The following is a 25,131-nucleotide window of genomic DNA, read 5'->3' on the forward strand; positions in this document are numbered from 1 at the left end:
GGTAGGGACAGGGCGAGGGAGTGAGGGTAGGGAGTAGGCAAGGGGGTGAGGGTAGGGAGTAGGCGAGGGGGTGAGTGTAGGGACTGGGCGAGGGGGTGAGGGTAGGGACCCGGCGAGGGGGTGAGGGTAGGGACCCGGCGAGGGGGTGAGTGTAGGGGCCCGGAGAGGGGGTGAGGGCAGGGGCCCGGCGAGGGGGTGAGGGTAGGGAGTAGGCGAGGGGGTGAGGGTAGGGAGTAGGCGAGGGGGTGAGGGTAAGGACCAGGCGAGGGGGTGAGGGTAGGGACTGGGCGAGGGGGTGAGGGTAGGGACTGGGCGAGGGGGTGAGGGTAGGGGCCCGGCGAGGGGGTGAGTGTAGGGGCCCGGCGAGGGGGTGAGGGCAGGGACTGGGCGAGGGGGTGAGGGTAGGGGCCCGGCGAGGGGGTGAGGGTAGGGAGTAGGCGAGGGGGTGAGGGTAGGGACCAGGCGAGGGGGTGAGGGTAGGGACCAGGCGAGGGGGTGAGGGTAGGGACTGGGCGAGGGGGTGAGGGTAGGGGCCCGGCGAGGGGGTGAGGGTAGGGACTGGGCGAGGGGGTGAGGGTAGGGAGTAGGCGAGGGGGTGAGGGTAGGGACCAGGCGAGGGGGTGAGGGTAGGGACCGGGCGAGGGGGTGAGGGTAGGGACTGGGCGAGGGGGTGAGGGTAGGGACTGGGCGAGGGGGTGAGGGTAGGGGCCCGGCGAGGGGGTGAGGGTAGGGAGTAGGCGAGGGGGTGAGGGTAGGGACCAGGCGAGGGGGTGAGTGAGGTGTCCCCCATCGGCAGCTCCGGCCCCTCACCGGCATTGATGGGCTGGAGGGTTGTATCTCCCCGGTTTTGCGGGGGGGGGGGGGTTCACGCGGGTGTGAATTGGAGCGAGTATTTACAAGCGTGGACCAGGCGCCAGGTCTGTTGAGGGGGAGCAAGGAGGTCCGTGAACTTTGTAAACTATTCTACAGATATTTTTATTCAGGGCTTTTTACAAATATCAGACCAAGCCACAAATTCCCAACCTCCGCCGATACCAACGTTTCGCCACCTGCCACCTTCCCAATTTCTACCCCCTCATCCCACCCCAAATCCCTCCCTCCCCTTGTTGACCCCTCAATCCCCCTTAAAGAAATCAATGAATAGTTTGTACCTCCGAGTGAACTCCACTGCCGACCCCCTCAAAGTAAACTTGACCTTCTCCAGCCTGAGGGTTTCCGCCGCTCACCCACACCATCGCCTTCCGCGTCTCCGAGTCCCTCCACCCAACAAAATCCATCTCCGGACCATCAGGGAGGCAAAGGCCCAAACATTGTCTTCTCTCACCCCCTCGACTCCCGGATCTTCCGCACACTGAATATCGCTACCTCCAGACTCGGAACCACCTTCACCCCCAGCGCCTCAGACACCACGTCCGAGAACCCCTGCCAGAACCCCCTCAGTCGCAGACATGTCCAGAAAATGGGTATGTGACTCACGGGCCCCCCGGCGTACCGCCCAGACCCATCCTCCACCCAGCAAAGAACCTGCTCATCCTCACCACCGTCATGTGGGCCCTGTGCACGCAACAAGGACGTATGCACCCTCTGCAAGGCCTCAGCCCACTTCCCAGCTCCTCCTCCCCGGAATGCCCTCCCTCTCCATCAATTCTTTGTGGTTTCCAACACACTCCCCTCTCCTATTCCATCCTCTGATAACAGCTTATCCTGAAACACAGGAGGCTGCAGCCCCAGGAAGGACAGTGCCTCTCTCCTCATGAAATCCCGAACCTGCAGGTATTGAATCCCTTTGGGCGACTCATACAATTCTTTAAACTCCTCTACCCGGCAAACTTCCCCCTATAAACAGGTCCCTGAAATACTCAAACCCCACCTTCCATCGCCCCAGGAACCAGCTCCACCGGCACAAACCTATAGTCGTCACAGATCGGCCCCAGCGCTGACCCATAAGTCCATCAGACAGGCCACTCGGCCCATCGAGTCTGCTCTGTCATTCAATCAAGGCTGATATTTTCTCATCCCCATTCTCCTGCCTTCTCCCCATAACCGCTGATCCACTTATTATCCCCACACCCTTAACGCCGAAACCACCACTGCGCTCACGGAGTATCTGACCGGCAACAAGAGGTGCCAACAACACAGCCTCAGACCTATCCACCTGCACGACGCCCCTCCATCCCCACCACACACACAGTCCCCAAAATTATCCAATTAATATTCCTGAAAATGGACTTGGGAAGATTGGAAGGTTCTGCAACAGGAACAAGAACTCGAAAGCACCACCATTTTCACCATCTGCACACGTCCAGCGGCAACACATCCCACATCTTAACAATCCCCCTTCATTCCCTCCACCAATCGAGCTAAGTCCAATTTGTGTAGCAGGGCCCAGCTCCGTGCCACCTGGATTCCTAAATACCTAAAACCCGTCCCCACCACCCTGAACGGCAACTCCCCGAACCTTCTCTATACCCTCTAGCATTGATCGGAAAGCCCCGCTCTTTCCCATGTTCAATTCGTACCCTGACAACCGTCCATATTCCCTCAAAATCGCCATAATCCCTTCAATGCTGCCCACCCGAGTCTGAGATATATAACAAATCGTCGGCATACAGCACAACTCTATGGCCCCCCCTCAATCCTTTCCAACTCTTCGATGCCCTGAGGGCCATTGCGGATGGTTCTATCCAGGTAGAGCGGACATCCCATAATGTAACCCAAGTACCCCGAGCTCGACCTGTTTGTCCGAATGCTCACCACTGGCACCCCCTGTACAACACCGAACACAATCCGCAAACCCCTGCCAAAACCCAAACCTTCACAGCACCTCCAACAAATATGCCCACTCCACCCGATCAAAGACCTTCTCTGTGTCCATTACCACCATTACCTCCACCTCCTGTCCCTCCGACAACATCATAATCTCATTAAATAACCTCCGCACATTCACTGACAACAACCTCCCCTTCACAAATCTGCCTGGTTCTCCCCATCACCCCGGCACACAGTTTCGATTCACAATGCCAGCACCATCGCCAACGGGTAGGCATTAACGTTCAGCAACGATATCAACCAGTAAGACCCACAATGCTCCGGGTCCGTATCTTTCTTTAAGATCAGGGAGCCATCTGCCTGCCACAATGTGGGGGGGGGGAGCTCCCCCCACCCCTCACCTCATTGTTTGTCCTCACAAGCAGCGGCTCCAACTCCCCACCAAACTTCTTATAAAACCCTCCTGGGAACCCTTCTGGCCATGGGGCTGCCTGCACCACACCAATGCGATCCATCACCTCCCTCAACCTAATCGGGGTCCCCAGCCCCTACACCCTCTCCCCCTCCAACTTATGGAACTCCAACCCTTCCAGGAACCGTCTGATCCCCTCTCCTGGCCGGAGACTCCGGCTTGTCCAGTCTCCTCTTATATCCAATACCTCCCTCAGCCCTAAAGGCTCCTCTAGCGCCTGCCTCCTCTTTTCATCCAGCCACGGGAACTTCAGCCTGTTTAAGAACCTCCCCATATCCCCCTCTTCACCTTCCCCTCCCTCCGGGTCTGCCCTAAACAATTCCTCGTAATATTCCCTAAATGCCTCGTCATTGCCCCCCTTACAGGCATTGCTCCACACAGATAGCAAGGGATCAGCAGAGTTCACATGGACAGTTGTTGCTCAAATCCTCCCTGCCACACTGCCTCCCTCAGAGCAGAAGCCAGTGACAATATCAGCTAGCCCACCCTGAGGATCACGGTCTGTCTCCAAGCCTGTCCAACCCCCTGATCCCATCCATCCCGGCCCTGGCCAGGAAACCTGACCATCTCCCCATCACAACCTGTGTGTTAAACTCAGGATCCACAAACCATTGCAGCTCAGCTCCCAGCAAACACACACATTCCTCGCTCACCCCCACCGTTGACCTGCTCGCACACCAGGCTCTTAGCAGGGAGACGGATGGTGGCACACGCTGACAATCTCTCAACGCACAACCAGGTGCTACCCTGCTTGTGGGATAACATACGGCCCACCCAGTGAGGAGACCCACAGTCCGCCACACAAGGAGATGCAGGACAGGGGCTACAGAGCCTATCGCTGACACCGGTTGCTGCAGCCACCATTACCACAGTTGGCAGAAACGGGTGGTGAGAATAGAGGCTGCCCACAACACAAGCCGGGTGCCAGTCACTGATGGGGACAGGGAGGCAGTGCGGACAACATCCTCTTGTAGGGGATGTGGGGGGGGGCACCTGGTGAGGGTGGCACAGAGCACAACTCGGGGTGATGACCATGTAACCTGAGGCCGCCCACAGGGACATTTCGGAGTCCAGCCAGCAAGGCAAGCGATCTAACCAGCCACTGCCACTGTGGATGCAGGGAGGACCCTGAACAAGAGGAGACAGCCCCAGAACAGGAAGGGCTGGCAGGGAGACTCAAATGCCAGCCTCCCATCTGGGTGAGGAGGAGGCACAGTAGGACAGTGGTTAGCACTGTAGCTTCACAGCAGCAGGGACCCGGGTTCGATTCCCGGCTTGGGTCACTGTCTGTGTGGAGTCTGCACATTCTCCCGTTTCTGCGTGGGTTTCCTCCGGGTGCTCCGGTTTCCTCCCACAGTCCTGAAAGACGTGCTGCTAGGTGAATTGGACATTCTGAATTCTCTCTCTGTGTACCCGAACAGGCGCCAGATTGTGGCGACTAGGGGCCTTTCACAGTAACTTCATTGCAGGGTTAATGTAAGCCTACTTGTGACAATAAAGGTTATTATTATTGGGTGCGAAGGGGCATTAAATCAGGCCACATGATCCCGTTGCCACCTGCCTGTGGTGGTCTTTGTGTTGGTAAATTCAGGATGGTTAGCGTAGTGTCCACAAAGACCACAAAATAGCTTTAACTTGAACAAAACTATAAATTTATTAACACTACTAACTTGGATTCAACACGAACTCCTTAAGAATTCAGTTGATTAATAATGTCTAAACTACAGTCATCTACAGCTAATCTCACGACTGGTTTAAAATATGATCTGCTCTGACTTACACTATCTACTCTTCTGGCTCTCACTAGCTAACTCCTGTACACTCTCCCTGACTCTCCCCCAAGGCTTAGCATCACTGCCTTATGTAGTTGTAACTGTAGCTCCCTCTAGTGGCTACTCTCGACACTTTATTAACCCGTGCAGTGCTGATAGTTATGATAATACCACACTGTGGTTCGAGGAGGTGCCCTACTGCTCCAGCTCAACAGAGAAACCGTTCATCCCGGTGCCAGATGGTGGTGTACCTGGCATCATGGGGGTTTGATGGAGGACCCCCCCACTCCCAATGGCCATCAAGGTGACGGTTGCCCTGAACCTTTACATCTCTGGCTAATTCCAGGTGGGACCTGTGTGGGATCTTCAAACGTCTACACACCGGTGCATCCGCACTGTAATGGATCCGGGAATCTACACACATCATCTTTAACCTGGCCCAGACCCACCAGGATTCCCGGGCAACAGGAGTCGCTGCCATGTCCCTAGTCCAGTGGGCGATCGATGGCGCGCATGTCGCCCTCTGAACACCGGCTGCCAATAGGAAGGGGTTTCACTCAATAAATGTGCAATTGATGTGTGATCACCAGCTGCACATCATGCACGTCGGCGACCGATACCCAGGCAGTGAGCACAATGCTTACATCCTGGCACACTCGTCCATTCCTGGCATCTTTGAGGTGCTTCCACGAGTGAGGGGTTGGCTAGTGGGAGACAGCTTACCCACTGAGGTCTTGGCTAATGACACCTGTGTGGAAGCTTCGGATTCAGATGAAGACCAATTATAATGACGCTTACTCAGCAACGAGCAACATCATCGAGTAGGTCATGCCCAATATGTGCTTCCAATGCCTTGGGCCACTCTGGTGGGGGTTCCAATATGGCTCCCAGATGGTCCCAGGCATCATGGCGGCCTATTGTGTTCTTTGTTGTAAAGTGAAAGCTGGGTAAATGTACCCCGACTGACTTTGACCAGTTTGCAGTAACTCTTTTCAACTCAGGCATATTAACTAGTGAGATAGACAAAGAGGACGAGTCAGGTCATGAAGGTCCATCACAACTTAATTGAACGCTTTATTATGGAAACCAATATTTATTAAACTCTCTATAAACAAAGTCTCAAATCTACATTAGCTATCTACTTCTGACACACTGCAGAGGATTCACTACACCCTATTCCACAGATTCCTATCTCTGTATTTGAACTGTTTGTCTGAAAGGATTGGTGGGACGCTGCAGCAATGTCCATCCACACCTGGGACATGTCTACCTGTGACTGGGTTCTCCTATCCTGTGCCTCAGACATGAACAGCACAGTGTGCCTTGGACGTCTGACACATGGCTCTGACGTCTTGCCCCAGGCCTTCCACCGCGGACGCCAGCGTTGGCATTGGTATCACGTATCGTCAGCAACATATCCTGCGCCTGCAGGCTGTTGGATTCCTCCAGTTGGCCTGGCAGGCACTGGAATGTTGCCGACACCTCCTCCTGTAAATTCGGGCTCTGAGCCTGCATGAGTGCTGGGATCATCGTTTCCAAAAGACAACATCTGTCTGATCGATAGTTGTTCCCGAGGCTCGAATAGACCTCCGACTGTCCACGCCCTAGGGAGCCCCTGCCTCCATTTGATGTGTTGCAGCTTGTGTATGGTGCTCTCCAGAGGGTGACCCAGGAGCCAGATCATTAACATTACTCACCAAGATGGTGTTGGTGCAGGTGACAGCTCTGCCGAGATGGTGGTGTCTTCAGGGTCTTGGTGGGGAGCAGCGACAAGGGTTGATGGGAAGGACAGATGCGTGGGAGATGATAGACTTAATCTGCCACAGGAACATGTGCATTGCATTGGGTTTTCACTTGTTTGCTTCATGCCGAGCTCCATTCCAGCCACTGCCCTCTCCTCAAACTCCCCGGCCATTTGTAGAGCCCTTTGCTCAAATGGGATGTAGACCCATAGGTCCGGGATGTCCACTCCAGTCTTCTCCCATTCCCAGCAGTTATTGGCCATTTTATCCTTGAGGACACAGGACATATTGAAATGCTGGGATGTGAGTTTGATGGGGGTTTGTAGCTGTTGACATGTACGTGGAAGATTTCTAGACAAATGGCAATACAGGTGGTGGGGGTTTGTGGAGTGTGGGTTGTGAGGGAAATGCAGACAGGTGGGATGTTCAGGATTTGGGGCGGGTGTGAATGGTGGGAGATGGGACAGGGATTGGTTACTCACCCGAGCTGCTCGAAGGAGGTCATCGACCTTTTCCGGTATTGGATTCAGTCCTCTGGGTCCAAGCCTCTGCCACCTCAACCCAAACCTGATTCAGCTGGGCAGGCTTGGGTCTCCACCCCACCCTGGGATAGACTGGCCTCTCCTCTCCTGTAGGCATCCAGCAGTCTTCCTATTTCTACATCCAGGCAGCGAGATGCAGCTCTTCCTGTGGCCGTCTGGGTCTGGAATACGAGGCTGGAAAGAGAGGGCGGTGTGAGGGAGTGTGAGGGGGTGTGAGGGGGTGTGAGGGGGTGCTGTGAGGGGTGGTGTGAGGGGTGGTGTGAGGGGGTGGTGTGAGGGGGTGTGAGGGGGTGTGAGGGGTGGTGTGAGGGGGTGTGAGGGGTGGTGTGAGGGGGTGTGAGGGGTGGTGTGAGGGGGTGTGAGGGGTGGTGTGAGGGGGTGTGAGGGGGTGTGAGGGGGTGTGAGGGGGTGTGAGGGGTGGTGTGAGGGGTGGTGTGAGGGGTGGTGTGAGGGGGTGTGAGGGGGTGTGAGGGGGTGCTGTGAGGGGTGGTGTGAGGGGTGGTGTGAGGGGGTGGTGTGAGGGGGTGTGAGGGGTGGTGTGAGGGGGTGTGAGGGGGTGTGAGGGGGTGTGAGGGGGTGTGAGGGGTGGTGTGAGGGGTGGTGTGAGGGGTGGTGTGAGGGGGTGTGAGGGAGTGTGAGGGGGTGTGAGGGGGTGTGAGGGGGTGCTGTGAGGGGTGGTGTGAGGGGTGGTGTGAGGGGGTGGTGTGAGGGGGTGTGAGGGGGTGTGAGGGGTGGTGTGAGGGGGTGTGAGGGGTGGTGTGAGGGGGGTGTGAGGGGTGGTGTGAGGGGGTGGTGAGGGGGTGTGAGGGGGTGTGAGGGGGTGTGAGGGGTGGTGTGAGGGGTGGTGTGAGGGGGTGGTGTGAGGGGGTGGTGTGAGGGGTGGTGTGAGGGGGTGTGAGGGGGTGGCGTGAGGGGTGGTGTGAGGGGTGGTGTGAGGGGGTGGTGTGAGGGGCGGTGTGAGGGGGGCATGGGGGGCGTGAGGGGGGTATGAGGGGGGTGTGAGGGGTGGTGTGAGGGGGTGTGAGGGGTGGTGAGGGGGGTGTGAGGGGTGGTGTGAGGGGTGGTGTGAGGGGGTGTGAGGGGGTGTGAGGGGTGGTGTGAGGGGGTGTGAGGGGTGGTGTGAGGGGGTGTGAGGGGTGGTGTGAGGGGGTGTGAGGGGGTGTGAGGGGGTGTGAGGGGGTGTGAGGGGTGGTGTGAGGGGTGGTGTGAGGGGTGGTGTGAGGGGTGGTGTGAGGGGTGGTGTGAGGGGGTGTGAGGGGTGGTGTGAGGGGTGGTGTGAGGGGTGGTGTGAGGGGGTGGTGTGAGGGGTGGTGTGAGGGGGTGTGAGGGGTGGTGTGAGGGGTGGTGTGAGGGGGTGTGAGGGGGTGTGAGGGGGTGGTGTGAGGGGATGTGAGGGGGTGTGGGGTGGTGTGAGGGGATGTGAGGGGGGGTGTGAGGGGTGGTGAGGGGGGTGTGAGGGGGGTGTGAGGGGTGGTGTGAGGGGGGGTGTGAGGGGTGGTGAGGGGATGTGAGGGGGTGTGAGGGGGGTGTGAGGGGTGTGAGGGGGGTGTGAGGGGGTGTGAGGGGTGTGAGGGGGGTGTGAGGGGTGGTGTGAGGGGGTGTGAGGGGGTGGCGTGAGGGGGTGTGAGGGGGGTGTGAGGGGGTGTGAGGGGGTGTGAGGGGGGGTGTGACGGGGGTGTGAGGGGGTTGTGAGGGGGGTGTGAGGGGTGGTGAGGGGATGTGAGGGGGGTGTGAGGGGTGGTGTGAGGGGGTGTGAGGGGTGGTGTGAGGGGTGGTGTGAGGGGTGGTGTGAGGGGGTGGTGTGAGGGGTGGTGTGAGGGGGTGTGAGGGGGTGGCGTGAGGGGTGGTGTGAGGGGGTGGTGTGAGGGGGTGGTGTGAGGGGTGGTGTGAGGGGGTGTGAGGGGGTGGCGTGAGGGGTGGTGTGAGGGGTGGTGTGAGGGGGGGGGGTGAGGGGGGGGTGTGAGGGGTGGTGTGAGGGGGGTGTGAGGGGGTGTGAGGGGTGTGAGGGGTGGTGTGAGGGGGGTGTGAGGGGGGTGTGGAGGGGGTGTGAGGGGGGTGTGAGGGGGTGTGAGGGGTGTGAGGGGTGGTGTGACGGGGGTGTGAGGGGTGGTGAGGGGGTGGTGTGAGGGGATGTGAGGGGATGTGAGGGGTGGTGTGACGGGGGTGTGAGAGGTGGTGAGGGGGGTGTGAGGGGGTGTGAGGGGGTGTGAGGGGTGTGTGAGGGGATGTGAGGGGGGGTGTGAGGGGATGTGAGGGGGGGTGTGAGGGGTGGTGTGAGAGGAGAGCTTAAAAGGTGCTCAGCTTGTCAGGCCTGAAGGGCCATTCCAGACCCCAGCCAATCAGATGGCAGCAGGTCCGGGAATCGGCCGGCCCGCACACTGGCCAGAGTACTGGTCTGCGTACTGGCCCATGCACTGGCTCGCACACTGTCCCGCACACTGTCCCGCACACTGGCCCGCACACTGTCCCGCACACTGTCCCGCACACTGTCCCGCACACTGTCCCGCTCACTGTCCCGCACACTGGCCCGCACACTGTCCCGCACACTGTCCCGCACACTGTCCCGCACACTGGCTCGCACACTGGCTCGCACACTGGCTCGCACACTGGCCCGCACACTGGCCAGAGTACTGGTCTGCGCACTGGCCCATGCACTGGCTCGCACACTGGCTCGCACACTGGCTCGCACACTGTCCCGCACACTGTCCCGCACACTGGCCCGCACACTGGCTCGCACACTGGCTCGCACACTGGCTCGCACACTGTCCCGCACACTGTCCCGCACACTGGCCCGCACACTGTCCCGCACACTGTCCCGCACACTGGCCCGCACACTGGCTCGCACACTGGCCCGCACACTGGCTCGCACACTGTCCCGCACACTGTCCCGCACACTGGCCCGCACACTGGCTCGCACACTGGCCCGCACACTGGCCCGCACACTGGCTCGCACACTGGCTCGCACACTGGCTCACACACTGGCTCGCACACTGGCCCGCACACTGGCCAGAGTACTGGTTTGCGCACTGGCCCATGCACTGGCTCGCACACTGGCTCAAACACTGGCCCGCACACTGTCCCGCACACTGGCCCGCACACTGTCCCGCACACTGGCCCGCACACTGTCCCGCACACTGTCCCGCACACTGGCCCGCACACTGGCTCACACACTGGCCCGCACACTGGCCAGAGTACTGGTCTGCGCACTGGCCCATGCACTGGCTCACACACTGGCTCGCACACTGGCTCGCACACTGTCCCGCACACTGTCCCGCACACTGGCCCGCACACTGGCTCGCACACTGGCTCGCACACTGGCTCGCACACTGTCCCGCACACTGTCCCGCACACTGGCCCGCACACTGTCCCGCACACTGTCCCGCCCACTGGCCCGCACACTGGCTCGCACACTGGCTCGCACACTGGCTCGCACACTGTCCCGCACACTGTCCCGCACACTGGCCCGCACACTGGCTCGCACACTGGCCCGCACACTGGCCCGCACACTGGCTCGCACACTGGCTCGCACACTGGCTCACACACTGGCTCGCACACTGGCCCGCACACTGGCCAGAGTACTGGTTTGCGCACTGGCCCATGCACTGGCTCGCACACTGGCTCGAACACTGGCCCGCACACTGGCCTGCACACTGGCCCGCACACTGTCCCGCACACTGGCCCGCACACTGTCCCGCACACTGGCCCGCACACTGGCTCGCACACTGGCCCGCACACTGGCCAGAGTACTGGTCTGCGCACTGGCCCATGCACTGGCTCACACACTGGCCCGCACACTGGCCCGCACACTGGCCCGCACACTGGCCTATTAGCATGTCCGAAATAGATCGTCGCACTTTTACAGCGATCTCCACTGACAGAAGATTCACACAAAAGGAGAATCCAGCCCTTTTTTTTGGGAGAATTCTGCCCTAAAGGAATTTGATGGCAGTCAGACGGTTGGCTTTGAGATTTTGAAACTCTTCGCAACAGAAATCTTCATAGTCTCTGAGAATTGAAGAACTCACTGATAATTTTATTTTCCCCCAATTGTATCTGTTTCCTCAATTAGAAATGGCCTATAATTTATCAGTGAGGAATACAATTCTTTGGCAGATGTTTAATTCCCATGAGATGCAGTAAGTAAGTTCGAACCCTCTTACTAAATATCCCACTGTTTGTTGGATCTGTCTTGCTGCACATGCTTCCGTTTCCAACTACTCAGTTCTGGGAATGTAACTAGTATTTTGGGATTGGGCATCACATTATTACTCATCTGTGACAGGGATGCAATGAATTAATTTTACAGTTGGGTTTAAGATGAAGCATTGGGGTGACATCTTCTTCCTATACCCTCGAAATAATTGCACTCACCACCCTGACTTGCAAATATATCACCGTTCCTTCACTGTCAGTGGGTCAAAATTCTAGAACTCTCTCCCTAACAGCACAGTGGGTGTATCTACGCCACATCGACTGTAGTGGGTCAAGAAGTCAAAAGCAAATCACTGCGGATGCTGGAATCTGAATCAAAACCAGAAAATTCTGGACAATCTCAGCAGGTCTGACAGCGTCTGTGGAGAGAGAAGGGAACTATTACTGCTGTAGTGCAGGAGGACACCTCAGAGGGCAGCAAGGTGAGATGGGGTGAGATCAGGAATAAAAAGGGTGCAGTCACAATATTGGGGATTTACTACAGGCCTCCCAACAGCCAGCGGGAGATAGAGGAGCAGATAGGTAGGCAGATTTTGGAAAGGAGTAAAAGCAACAGGGTTGTTGTGATGGGAGACTTCAACTTCCCCAATATTGACTGGGACTCACTTAGTGCTAGGGGCTTAGACGGGGTAGAGTTTGTAAGGAGCATCCAGGAGGGCTTCTTAAAACAATATATGGGTAGTTCAACTAGGGAAGGGGCTGTACTGGACCTGGTATTGAGGAATGAGCCCGGCCAGGTGATAGAAGTTTTAGTAGGGGAGCATTTCGGGAACAGTGACCACAATTCATTACGTTTTAAAGTGCTGGTGGACAAGGATAAGAGTGGTAATCGGATGAATGTTCTAAATTGGGGAAGGCTAATTATAGCAATATTAGGCAGGAACTGAAGAACCTAGATTGGGGGCGGATGTTTGAGGGTAAATCAACATCTGACATGTGGGAGGCTTTCAAATGTCAGTTGAAAGGAATTCAGGACCGGCATGTTCCTGTGAGGAAGAAGGATAAATACGGCAAATTTCAGGAACCTTGGATAACGAGAGATATTGTAGGCCTCGTCAAAAATAAAAAGGAGGCATTTGTCAGGGCTAGAAGGCTGGGAACAGACAAAGCCTTTGTGGAATATAAGGAAAGTAGGAAGGAACTTAAGCAAGGAGTCAGGAGGGCTAAAAGGGGTCATGAAAAGTCATTGGCAAATATGGTTAAGGAAAATCCCAAGGCTTTTTACACATACATAAAAAGCAAGAGGGTAGCCAGGGAAAGGGTTGGCCCACTGAAGGACAGGGGAGGGAATCTATGTGTGGAGCCAGAGGAAATGGGCGAGGTACTAATAAGAACATAAGAACTAGGAGCAGGAGTAGGCCATATGGCCTCTCGAGCCTGCTCCGCCATTCAATGAGATCATGGCTGATCTTTTGTGGACTCAGCTCCACTTTCCAGCCCGAACACCATAACCCTTAATCCCTTTATTCTTCAAAAAACTATCTATCTTTACCTTAAAAACATGTAATGAAGAAGCCTCAACTGCTTCACTGGGCAAGGAATTCCATAGATTCACAATCCTTTGGGTGAAGAAGTTCCTCCAAAACTCAGTCCTAAATCTATTTCCCCTTATTTTGAGGCTATGCCCCCTAGTTCTGCTTTCACCCGCCAGTGGAAACAACCTGCCCGCATCTATCCTATCTATTCCCTTCATAATTTTACATGTTTCTATAAGATCTCCCTCTCATCCTTCTAAATTCCAACGAGTACAGTCCCAGTCTACTCAATCTCTCCTTGTAATCCAACCCCTTCAGCTCTGGGATTAACCTAGTGAATCTCCTCTGCACACCCTCCAGTGCCAGTACGTCCTTTCTCAAGTAAGGAGACCAAAACTGAACACAATACTCCAGGTGTGGCCTCACTAACACCTTATACAATTGCAACATAACCTCCCTAGTCTTAAACTCCATCCCTCTAGCAATGAAGGACAAAATTCTATTTGCCTTCTTTTTTTTTAAATTTAGAGTACCCAATTATTTTTTCCAATTAAGGGGCAATTTAGAGTAGCCAATCTACCTATCCTGCACATCTTTGAGTTGTGGGGGTGAAACCCACGCAAACACGGGGAGAATGTGCAAACTCCACACGGACAGTGACCCAGGGCCGGGATTCGAACCCGGGTCCTCAGCGCCGTAGGCAGCAATGCTAACCACTGTGCCTCCGTGCTGTCTCCTATTTGCCTTCTTAATCACCTGTTGCACCTGTAAACCAACTTTTTGCGACTCATGCACTAGCACACCCAGGTCTCTCTGCACAGCAGCATGTTTAAATATTTTATCATTTAAATAATAATCCCATGAATACTTTGCATCAGTATTCACCAAAGAGAAGGAATTGGTGGATGTTGAGTCTGGAGAAGGGTGTGTAGATAGCCTGGGTCACATTGAGATCCAAAAAGGCGAGGTGTTGGGCGTCTTGAAAAATATTAAGGTAGATAAGTCCCCAGGACCTGATGGATCTACCCCAGAATACTGAAGGAGGCTAGAGAGGAAATTGCTGAGGCCTTGACAAAAATCTTTGGATCATCATTGTCTTCAGGTGATGTCCGGGAGGACTGGAGAATAGCCAATGTTTTTCCTTTGTTTAAGAAGGGTAGCAAGGACAATCCAGGAAACGACAGGCCATGAGCCTTACGTCAGTGGTAGGGAAATTACTGGAGAGAATTCTTCGAGACAGGATCTACTCCCATTTGGAAGCAAATGGACGTATTAGTGAGAGGCAGCATGGTTTTGTGAAGGGGAGATCGTGCCTCACTAACTTGATAGAGTTTTTCGAGGAGGTCACAAAGATGATTGATGCAGGTAGGACAGTGGATGGTGTTTGTATGGACTTCAGTAAGGTCTTTGACAAGGTCCCTCATGGCAGACTGGTACAAAAGGTGAAGTCACACGGGATCAGGGGTGAGCTGGCAAGGTGGATACAGAACTGGCTAGGTCATAGAAGGCAGATAGTAGCAATGGAAGGGTGCTTTTCTGATTGGAGGGCTGTGACTAGTGGTGTTCCGCAGCGATTCCGTACTGTGGGCAGCAGGGTAGCATGGTGGTTAGCATAAATGCTTCACAGCTCCAGGGTCCCAGGTTCGGTTCCCGGCTGGGTCACTGTCTGTGCGGAGTCTGCACGTCCTTCCCGTGTGTGCGTGGGTTTCCTCCGGGTGCTCCGATTTCCTCCCACAGTCCAAAGATGGGTTAGGTGGATTGGCCATGATAAATTGCCCGTAGTGTCCTAAAAAAGTAAGGTTGGGGGGGGTTGTTGGGTTACGGGTATAGGGTGGATACGTGGGTTTGAGAAGGGTGATCATTGCTCGGCACAACATCGAGGGCTGAAGGGCCTGTTCTGTGCTGTACTGTTCTATGTTCAATGTTCTATGATTATTCCTGGGACCTTTGCTGTTCGTAGTATATATAAATGATTTGGAGGAAAATGTAACTGGTCTGATTAGTAAGTTTGCAGACGACACAAAGATTGGTGGAATTGCGGATAGCAATGAGGACTGTCAGAGGATACAGCAGGATTTAGATAATTTGGAGACTTAGGCGGAGAGATGGCAGATGGAGTTTAATCCGGACAAATGTGAGGTAATGCATTTTGGAAGGTCTAATGCAGGTAGGGAATATACAGTGAATGATAGAACCCACAAGAGTATCGACATGCAGAGAGATCGAGGTGTACAGGTCCACAGGTCACTGAAAGGGGCAACATAGGTGGAGAAGGTAGTCAAGAAGGCATATGGCATGCTTGCCTTCATTGGCCAGGGCAGTAAGTATAAGAATTGGCAAGTCATGTTGCAGCTGTATAGAACCTTAGTTAGGCCACACTTGGAGTATAGTGTTCAATTCTGGTCGCCACACTACCAGAAGGATTTGGAGGCTTTAGAGAGGGTGCAGAAGAGATTTATCAGGATGTTGACTGGTATGGAGGACATTAGCTATGAGGAGAGGTTGAACAAACTTTGTTTGTTCTCACTGGAACAACGGAGGTTGAGGGGCAACCTGATAGAGGTCTATAAACTTATGGGGGCATAGACTGAGTGGATAGTCAGAGACTTTTTCCCAGGATAGAGGGTTCAATTACTAGGGGGCATAGGTTTAAGGTGCGAGGGGCAAGGTTTAGAGTGGATGTACGAGGCAATTTTTTTTACACAGAGGGTAGTGGATGCCTGGAACTCGCTGCCGGAGGTGGTGGTGGAAGCAGGGACGATAGTGACATTTCAGGGGCATCTTGACAAATACATGACAAATAATCATCTTGAAAAGAACAAGTTGATTAGCGATACTCAACACGGTTTTGTGAAGGGTAGGTCATGCCTCACAAACCTTATTGAGTTTTTTGAGAAGGTGACCAAACAGGTGGATCAGGGTAAAGCTGTTGATGTGGTGTATATGGATTTCAGTAAGGCGTTTGATAAGGTTCCCCCCAGTAGGCTATTGCAGAAAATAAGAAAGTATGGAATTGAAGGTGACTTAGCGGTTTGGATCAGTAATTGGCTAGCTGAAAGAAGACAGAGGGTGGTGGTTGATGGCAAATGTTCATCCTGGAGTTCAGTTACTAGTGGTGTACCGCAAGGATCTGTTTTGGGGCCACTGCTGTTTGTCATTTTTATAAATGACCTGGAAGAGGGTGTAGAAGGATGGGTTAGTAAATTTGCAGATGACACGAAGGTCGGTGGAGTTGTGGATAGTGCTGAAGGATGTTATAGGATACAGAGGGACATAGATAAGCTGCAGAGCTGGGCTGAGAGGTGGCAGATGGAGTTTAATGCGGAAAAGTGTGAGGTGGTTCACTTTGGAAGGAGTAACAGGAATGCAGAGTACTGGGCTAATGGCAAGATTCTTGGTAACGTAGATGAACAGAGAGATCTCGGCATCCAGGTACATAAATCCCTGAAAGTTGCCACCCAGGTTAATAGGGCTGTTAAGAAGGCATATGGTGTGCTAGCCTTTATAAGCAGGGGATTGAGTTTCGGAACCACAAGGTCATGCTGCAGCTGTACATAACTCTGGTGCGGCCGCACCTGGAGTACTGCGTGCAGTTCTGGTCACCACATTATAGGAAGGATGTGGAAGCTTTGGAAAGGGTTCAGAGGAGATTTACTAGGATGTTGCCTGGTATGGAGGGAAGGTCTTACGAGGAAAGGCTCAGGGAATTGAGGTTGTTTTCGTTAGAGAGGAGAAGGCTGAGAGGTGACTTAATAGAGACATATAGATAGTCAGAGGGTTAGATAGGGTGGACAGTGAGAGTCTTTTTCCTCGGATGGTGATGACCAACACGAGGGGACATAGCTTTAAATTGAGGGGTGGTAGATATAGGACAGATGTCAGAGGCAGTTTCTTTACTCAGAGAGAAGTAGAGGTGTGGAATGCCCTGCCTGCAACAGTAGTAGACTCGCCAATTTTAAGGGCATTTAAGTGGTCACTGGATAGACATATGGATGAAAATGGAATAGTGTAGGTCAGATAGGCTTCAGATGGTTTCACAGGTCGGCGCAACATCGAGGGCCGAAGGGCCCGTACTGCGCTGTAGTGTTCTATGTTCTATGAATAGGATGGGAATAGAGGGATACGGACCCAGGAAGTGTAGAAGATTTTAGTTTATTCGGGCAGCATGGTCGGCACGGGCTTGGAGGGCCGAAGGGCCTGTTCCAGTGCTGTACTTTTCTTTGTTCTTTGTTCTATAGCTCGACTGCAGCAGTTAAGAACAGGACCCAGTACTTTCTCAAGGCAAACTAAGATGGGTAATAAATGGCAACTTTGCCTGTGATACTCATATCCCAAGAAGCAATTTTTGGAATATCGTTTGCACCCAAAATGACAGAGCAAGGAATTAGAATCTTATTTTCTTCTGAATGCATTAATATTGATTTTTTTCTTGATGTTCAGAGTTTCTTCTCGAAATTTGACAGTCTGTGCACGGTACTAGTGTCAGGGAATCAACCAGTTCCCTATTACTACAGCAATAACTCTTGTCTTTTTCAGCTCATTGGGAATGGACATCGTGGTTTAATATTGATCATCCTGGTGGGAGTGGAGACTTTGAGCAGCTCGATGCAATTCAACATTATTACAGGGAAAGAATATGTCTAAGACCAGCTGCTATTGAGGCACGGACCATACACGGAGTCCCGGCAAAGCTGACTGGAGAAACAGTGCATCTCAGTCCTCACCGAGGTTTCTGGTGTCTTAACAAGGAGCAACCTTCAGGGAAACACTGTTCAAATTACGCTGTTCGGTTCAGATGTCCCAAACGTAAGCAGAACGTTAGACACTAAATTACTTAGCAAACTATTTAACAGAGGTTTGTACTGGATTTGAGAAGGTGGTAGCAATATAGTAAGATTACTGGGTTCATAATCCCAAGACCCAGGCTAATGTTCTGGTGATATGAATGCAAACCCTAGTGTGGCATTCCAAGGATTTTAATTTCATTTAATTAGTAAATCTGGAATAAAAAACTTGATTCTGGATGATGATCATGAATCTATTAGTTTGCGTGAGTTTTGCACCCACAATCTAAAGATGTGGATTGGCTACGCTAAATTGCTCCTTAGTTGGAAGAAAATTGGGTACTTTAAATTAAATTTTGTTTACAAATTAATGAACCAACTCTCAGTATAACTATGTGAAAAGACTGGGCTGGAAAGTCCAACACATAGTGCAGCTTTTTCAAAACCTCACTTTTCTCTTTATCCCAAAAGTTTGGAGGCATTCGTCATGTAGTCATCCTTGGCTTTCTGCTAATCTGTCTGACTTGACAGTCAGAGGTTGACTTCCTACTTTATTGGGAAGAGAATGGTTTATAGTGAAAGAAGAAAGGAGAAAAATAAAAAATGCAGAGCAATATTGATCAATATGCAAGACAAGAATTTATAACAAATGTTTAATCTTTTCCCTCAGGACCCTTGACAGCTGTAACTTGGAGTTCCTGGTCCACGTGGTCGGCCTGGGACTCCTGCACAGCAGCCTGTGAAGAGACAGGGGTGCAGGTACGTAGGAGGACCTGCTCCACACAGAACAAGGAGCAGACATGCCCAGGTCCTGTGGAGGAGGGGAAGATGTGCAAGGGCCCAGCTTGTAAAAGTATGTGCAAAAAATATCTTTAATCCTTTTGGGATTCCATTTGTGAGATTTCAATGATGTCCTGTTAGCTACAGTGGAAATATTGATCTGCTTCAGAAATAACATTGAAGATTTCCAAAATTATCCCAAATCAAATGAAGCCAGTTATCAAGTCCCAGGACCACCTGCTTCCTCCAGCTCCTACTTCCTCTCTTCTTATCTTCCATCAGAAGCCTTGTGAAGCAGTGGTAGCATCCCAACCTCTGGGCCAGAGGCTCTGGGATTGAGTCCCACCGAGGACTTGACGGCCAAGGAAGGTGGGTTCATAATGGGGTCAAACAGGTTGAATGTGCCAATGGCTGGCGGTAAAAGCAGGGGAGACACTTAGAATTAACAGTGCAGAAGGAGGTCATTCGGCCCATCGAGTCGGCACCGGCTCTTGGAAAGAGCCAACAAGGTCAACACCTCCACTCTATCCCAATAACCCAGTAACCCCACCCAACACTAAGGGCAATTTTGGACACTAAGGGCAAATTATCATGGCCAATCCACCTAACCTGCACATTTTTGGACTGTGGGAGGAAACCGGAGCACCCGGAGGAAACCCATGCACACACGGGGAGGATGTGCAGACTCCACACAGACAGTGACCCAAGCCGGAATTGAACCTGGGACCCTGGAGCTGTGAAGCCAGTGTGCTATCCACAATGCTACCGTGCTGCCCTCCACTTGGTCAACCATATTGATAAGGAATGGCGTCCCTTAACCAAAGGCCCTGATGCCTGACAAGGGACCTTGTTCCAGTAACAGACAAAGGTCTGCCTTGGTGTATCACTGGATTGGGAAGAGTATTGGAAATTGGAATTACCCCTTCCATCAGGAGATACTAATTATTTTCTATGGCACCTATTCCTCTTACAAAACTGGAACCATCCATGGCAATAATCTCATTGGCATTAGTTTTCATGGAACTATGAGATGATATCACAGCTGTGATTAAGGAGGGCACGATAGAGGATTCGAGCACTGAGGCAATATGGGTGGAGCTAAGAAATAGGAAGGGTGCAGTAACATTGTTGGGACTTTACTATAGGCCTCCCAAAAGTGAGCATGAAGTAGAGGAACAAATATGCAGTCAGATTACAGAAAAATGTAGGAGCAATAGGGTGGTTGTGATGGGAGATTTTAACTTCCTCAACATTGAATGGGATTCGGGTAGTGTTGGAGGCGTAGATGGAGCAGAGTTTGTAAGGAGCATCCAGTAGAGTTTTTTAGAGCAGTATGTAAATAGTCCAACTCGGGAAGGGGCCATACTGGACCTGGTATTGGGGAATGATCCCGGCCAGGTGGTTGATGTTTCAGTCGGTGATTACTTTGGGAATAGCGATTACAATTCTGTAAGTTTTAGAATACTCATCTTTGCAGCATCCTTGCACACGGGTGAGGTCCCGGAGGACTGGAGAATTGCTAATGTTGTCCCTTTGTTTAAGAAGGGTAGCAGGGAAAATCCAGGGAATTACAGACCTGTGAGCTTGACGTCAGTGATAGGCAAACTGTTGGAGAAGATACTGAGGGATAGGATTTATTCACATCTGGAAGAAAATAGACTTATCAGTGATAGGCAGCATGGTTTTGTGCAGGGAAGGTCATGTCTTACAAACCTAATAGAATTCTTTGAGGAAGTGACAAAGTTAATTGATGAGGGAAGGGCTGTAGATGTCATATACATGGACTTAGTAAGGCGTTTGATAAGGTTTCCCATGGCAGGTTGATGGCAAAACTGAAGTCGTATGGGGTCAGGGTGTACTAGCTAGATGGATAAAGAACTGGCTGGGTAACAGGAGACAGAGGTGGAAGGGAGTGTCTCAAAATGGAGAAAGGTGACTAGTGGTGTTCCACAGGGATCCGTGCTCGGACCACTGTTGTTTGTGATCTACATAAATGACCTGGAGGAAGGTATAGGTGGTCTGATTAGCAAGTTTGCAGATGATACTAAGATTGGTGGAGTTGCAGATAGCAAGGAGGACAGTCAGAGAATACAGCAAAATATAGATAGATTGGAGAGTTGGGCAGAGAAATGGCAGATGGAGTTCAATCCAGGCAAATGCGAGGTGATGCATTTTGGAAGATCAAATTCAAGAGCAGACTATCTGGTCAATGGAAGGGTCCTGGGAAAATTGATGTACAGAGAGATCTGGGAGTTCAGGTCCATTGCACCCTGAAGGTGGCAACGCAGGTTGATAGAGTGGTCAAGAAGGCATACAGCATGCTTGCCTTCATCGGACGGGGTATTGAGTACAAGAGTTTGCAGGTCATGTTACAGTTGTATAGGACTTTGGTTAGGCCACATTTGGAATACTGCGTGCAGTTCTGGTCGCCACATTACCAGAAGGATGTGGATGCTTTAGAGAAGGTGCAGAGGAGGTTCACCAGGATGTTGCCTGGTATGGAGGGTGCTAGCCTTGAAGAAAGGTTGAGTAGATTAGGATTGTTTTCGTTGGAAAGACGGAGGTTGAGGGGGGACCTGATTGAGGCATACAAAATTATGAGAGGTATGGACAGGGTGGATAGCAACAAGCTTTTTCCAAGAGTGGGGCTGTCAGTTACAAGGGGTCACGATTTCCAGGTGAGAGGGGGAAAGTTTAAGGGAGATGTGGGAAAGTTTTTTATGCAGAGGGTGGTGGGTGCCTGGAACGCTTTGCCAGCGGAGGTGGTAGAGGCGGGCACGATAGCATCATTTAAGATGCATCTAGACAGGTATATGAATGGGCGGGAACAGAGGGAAGTAGACCTTGGAAAATAGGAGACAGGTTTAGATAAAGGATCTGGATCGGCGCAGGCTGGGAGGGCTGAAGGGCCTGTTCCTGTGCTGTAATTTTCTTTGTTCTTTGTTCTCCATTTCCTTCCAACTCAAATATGATATGTGACTGTCATTTATTATATTTAACAACGTTGCACCAGCAAAACGTTGGTGAACGGGCCTCTGAGGGAAGTTCAGAGGACCTTGCGAAGCAGCTACGCATTATCAGAGGGGAGAGAGGGCATCAGGGGAGGAATCGAGGGAAGGGTCTTGGGGGAAAGGGAATCGACTCCTGAGAACGGGCAAATGTCTCAGGGTTCAGAAGCCATGATTCATGGTGACAGGGGGAGGATTGGGGGTCAGGGGGAGTGACTCACGGCTACAGGGGGAGGATTGGGGGGCAGGGGGAGTGGCTCACGGCTACAGGGGGAGGATTGGGGGGCAGGGGGAGTGACTCAGGGCTACAGGGGGAGGATTGGGGGGCAGGGGGAGGATTGGGGGGCAGGGAGAGTGACTCAGCTACAGGGGGAGTATTGGGGAGCAGGGGGAGGATTGGGGGGCAGGGGGAGTGACTCACGGCTACAGGGGGAGGATTGGGGGGCAGGAGGAGTGACTCACGGCTACAGGGGGAGGATTGGGGGGCAGGGGGAGTGACTCACGGCTACAGGGGGAGGATTGGGGGGCAGGGGGAGTGACTCACGGCTACAGGGGGAGGATTGGGGGGCAGGGGGAGTGACTCAGGGCACCAAGGAGAAGACTCGAGGTCAGAAGGGGTAGAGAATCAAGTGGACAACTCACCGTTTCTGAAGCTTCTTGCTGCTCCTGGACCACAGATTTCTTGAAAAGCTCTGGTACAGGGATGGGAAGCTTGGGTCGGTGTGGTGGGTGGGTCACCACAGTGTCTGGTTGGCATCGGATGTGCCAGGGTATCACCCTAGCCAGAGCCCCCCTGCTCGGGAGCCCCCGATTGCCTGGGAGACCCACACCTCCCTCCCTCCACCCCCTCAAGTGCATCTGTGAGATTTACCGGCCTGATTGGGCCTGACTCAGAACACGGCAAATCCGGTAAATCATGCCGATCTCTCCAGCCACCTGTCCCAAAATGTGGGATCACCGGGTCTCTGCCATTTATCACATTTCAGTCACAATAATTTTTTCCTGTTTGTATTCTGCTGACAGCAACTCTTGGAATTTCCAGACTGAACATTTCAATTGGAATCAGCAGAGAGCAGCCAGCTAGTAATAAATAACTTGATTTACTGACTTCAGTCAAATGTCTGCATGAAAATAAATCTCATTCACTAAATTTGTTTTGAAATGAAACTCCAGCCACATTATTCTGTGTTTTAATTGCAAAGCAAAACTTTTAATTTTCCAAAATTCTTTCTATTGGACTCCTGAATTTCACTCAGAATCAGTTTGAATTATCACTAAATCCTGACATTCTTAATTCTATTAAGAACTTGAGGAAATTGTCAAACATAAATTGTCAAAATATATCAAATCTATCTTTGGCCATATATTTATTTGTCAGTTTTAAGATTCTGTTGGGATGAATTTGGTTTTATTGCTGTCTTTATTGCAAGAATGTTGCAGGATATTATTTTAGTGGAAGGTGTGAAGAAGTCAATTCTGCAGCTGGTGAACCTGATAAATGCTTTCCCCAAGTTTACTCCTTTTTTGTTTCTTCCAACAATGGTTCACTGATTTCTCGCTGAGTTAGATTGAAGGGCAATACAGCAGCCTCTAACATTCCTGGATTTCGCAACTAATTCACAAAAATAAATGCTCCCTGCCCTTAAAAGTTTCCCAACGTTTGGCTGGGTACAGCACCACAAAACAAACCAGCACCGCCTAGGCCTTGTTAAATCCCACCTGTGGCTTGGCCAGGTCAACCCCAATGTTCTGGTAAATCCGGATCTGATTCCCCTCCCAGCTACAGTCTCGAATCGCCCTGGCCCACCTCAGAATAGTTTCCGTGTCCTGGAATTTGTGTATAACAAAACCACCGCCCTCGGTCTCTGTCTCAGGAACCGAATGGCCTCTGGGGCCTTATCAAAGATCCTCTCCTCCACCAACTTCTCAAACATCCTTGAGACGTAGCCCATGTCACTCGTTCCCTCCCTGCGGCAAACCCACGATTCGCAGGTTCTGCAACCTGAACCGACTCTCCTGATCATCCACCCTCACACGCAGCACCTTCATGGCCTCCCCCAGCATCGCCCCCCCAATGAAACGATCCGGTCATTATAGTCCGACATCGCCCTTTCCACCTCTTGGATCATCGCATCCAACACTTCTCCACACGGTCTAACAACCACCAAGAGGGGCTGCTGCTCCTCAATCGCCCTCAACCACTCTCCCTGCATCTCCTTTTGAGGTCGCCAAAATTCCCCCTTAACAAAATCCACCAATGACTCCACCGGAAGTGTTACAGGCGATGACGCCCCTTCCCCTCTGCCATTTTATCCAATGATGCTGCGTCATGTGCATCTTCCAACTCCTCAGCTCAGGCTCTCTCTCTGACTTTTGCCAGGTCTGATACATAGAATCATAGGTTTTACAGTTCAGAAGGAGGCCATTCAGCCCATCGAGTCTCCACTGGCCCTGGGAAGGAGCACCCTACTTAATCAACCCCCGCCAAAGTGAAACTCTGGGAGAGAAACCTCCACTCTGCTCTCACTTCACACTTTATCCACAAAGGTCACTCATTAAATGGGCAGAAAGGACCAAAACCAACACCTCCACGCAGGAGCCACCTTGTGTGCAGCCAATCAGCTCATGGTCACCACCAGAAGTCATATATTCCTCTTCTTAATCAATCCCTTGGTCTGCCTTTGCTGAATTTTAATCTGTTCCCAATCCTCGGGTCTGTTGCTTTTTCTTGCTAATTTGTATACCTCTTCTTTTAATCTAATGCTATCTCTAAATTTCCTTATAAGCTATGGTTTGGCCACAGTCCCTTTCTACTCTTCCGCCAAATAGGAATAAACAACTTTTCGAATTCACCTATTCGTTCCTTGAATGCTGCCATTGCCTGCACACTGTCCTTCCTTCAGTAATGTTCCCCAGTCCATCATTGCCAGCTCCTGCCAAATACCATCATAGTTACCTTTATTGAGGCGAAAGACCCTGGTCTCAGAATCAACACCTTGATAAACAATTCTACCATATTATGGTCACTCTTCCCCAAGGGTTCTCTCACAACTAGGTTGTCAACTAATCCTTTCTTATTGCACAACACCCAGTCCAGGATGGCCTGTTCCCTTGTTGGTTCCTCAACGTGTTGGTCCAGAAAACCAACCCAAAAACACGGTAGAAATTCCTCCTCTATTGTACGGGGGATTGGATTTGCTTATTGTCACATGTACCGAGGTACAGTGAAAACTGTTCTGCGTACAGTCCCGACAGATCGTTCCGTACATGAAAAGAAAATACACAATAGGGTCAACATAAAACACACAATGTAAATATATAGACAACGGCATCGGGTGAAGCATATGGAGTGTAGTATTACTCAGTAGAGAAGATGTGTAAAGAGATCAGTTCAATCCATAAGAGGGTCGTTTAGGAGTCTGGTAACAGCGGGGAAGAAGCTGGTTTTGAGTCTGTTTGTGCGTGTTCTCAGACTTCTGTATCTCCTGCCCGTTGGAAGAAGTTGGAAGAGTGAGTAAGCTGGGTTGGAGGGGCCTTTGATTATGCTGCCCGCTTTCCCCAGGCAGCGGGAGATG

General features: G+C 52.0%; 1 protein-coding gene across 1 annotated transcript in view; it reads left to right on the top strand.

Annotated features, from left to right (window-relative positions):
- Window positions 1–25,131, top strand: part of LOC119974800 (cartilage intermediate layer protein, nucleotide pyrophosphohydrolase) — a 67,060-nt gene that overhangs the window by 10,874 nt on the left and 31,055 nt on the right. The window contains exons 2-3 of the mRNA XM_038814065.1: window positions 17,521–17,790; window positions 18,439–18,621. Of these exons, the coding sequence (XP_038669993.1) occupies window positions 17,521–17,790; window positions 18,439–18,621 (453 nt within the window). The remainder of the gene's footprint in view (window positions 1–17,520; window positions 17,791–18,438; window positions 18,622–25,131) is intronic.

The sequence above is a fragment of the Scyliorhinus canicula genome, chromosome 12 (genome assembly GCF_902713615.1).
Source record: "Scyliorhinus canicula chromosome 12, sScyCan1.1, whole genome shotgun sequence".
Taxonomy (NCBI): domain Eukaryota; kingdom Metazoa; phylum Chordata; class Chondrichthyes; order Carcharhiniformes; family Scyliorhinidae; genus Scyliorhinus; species Scyliorhinus canicula.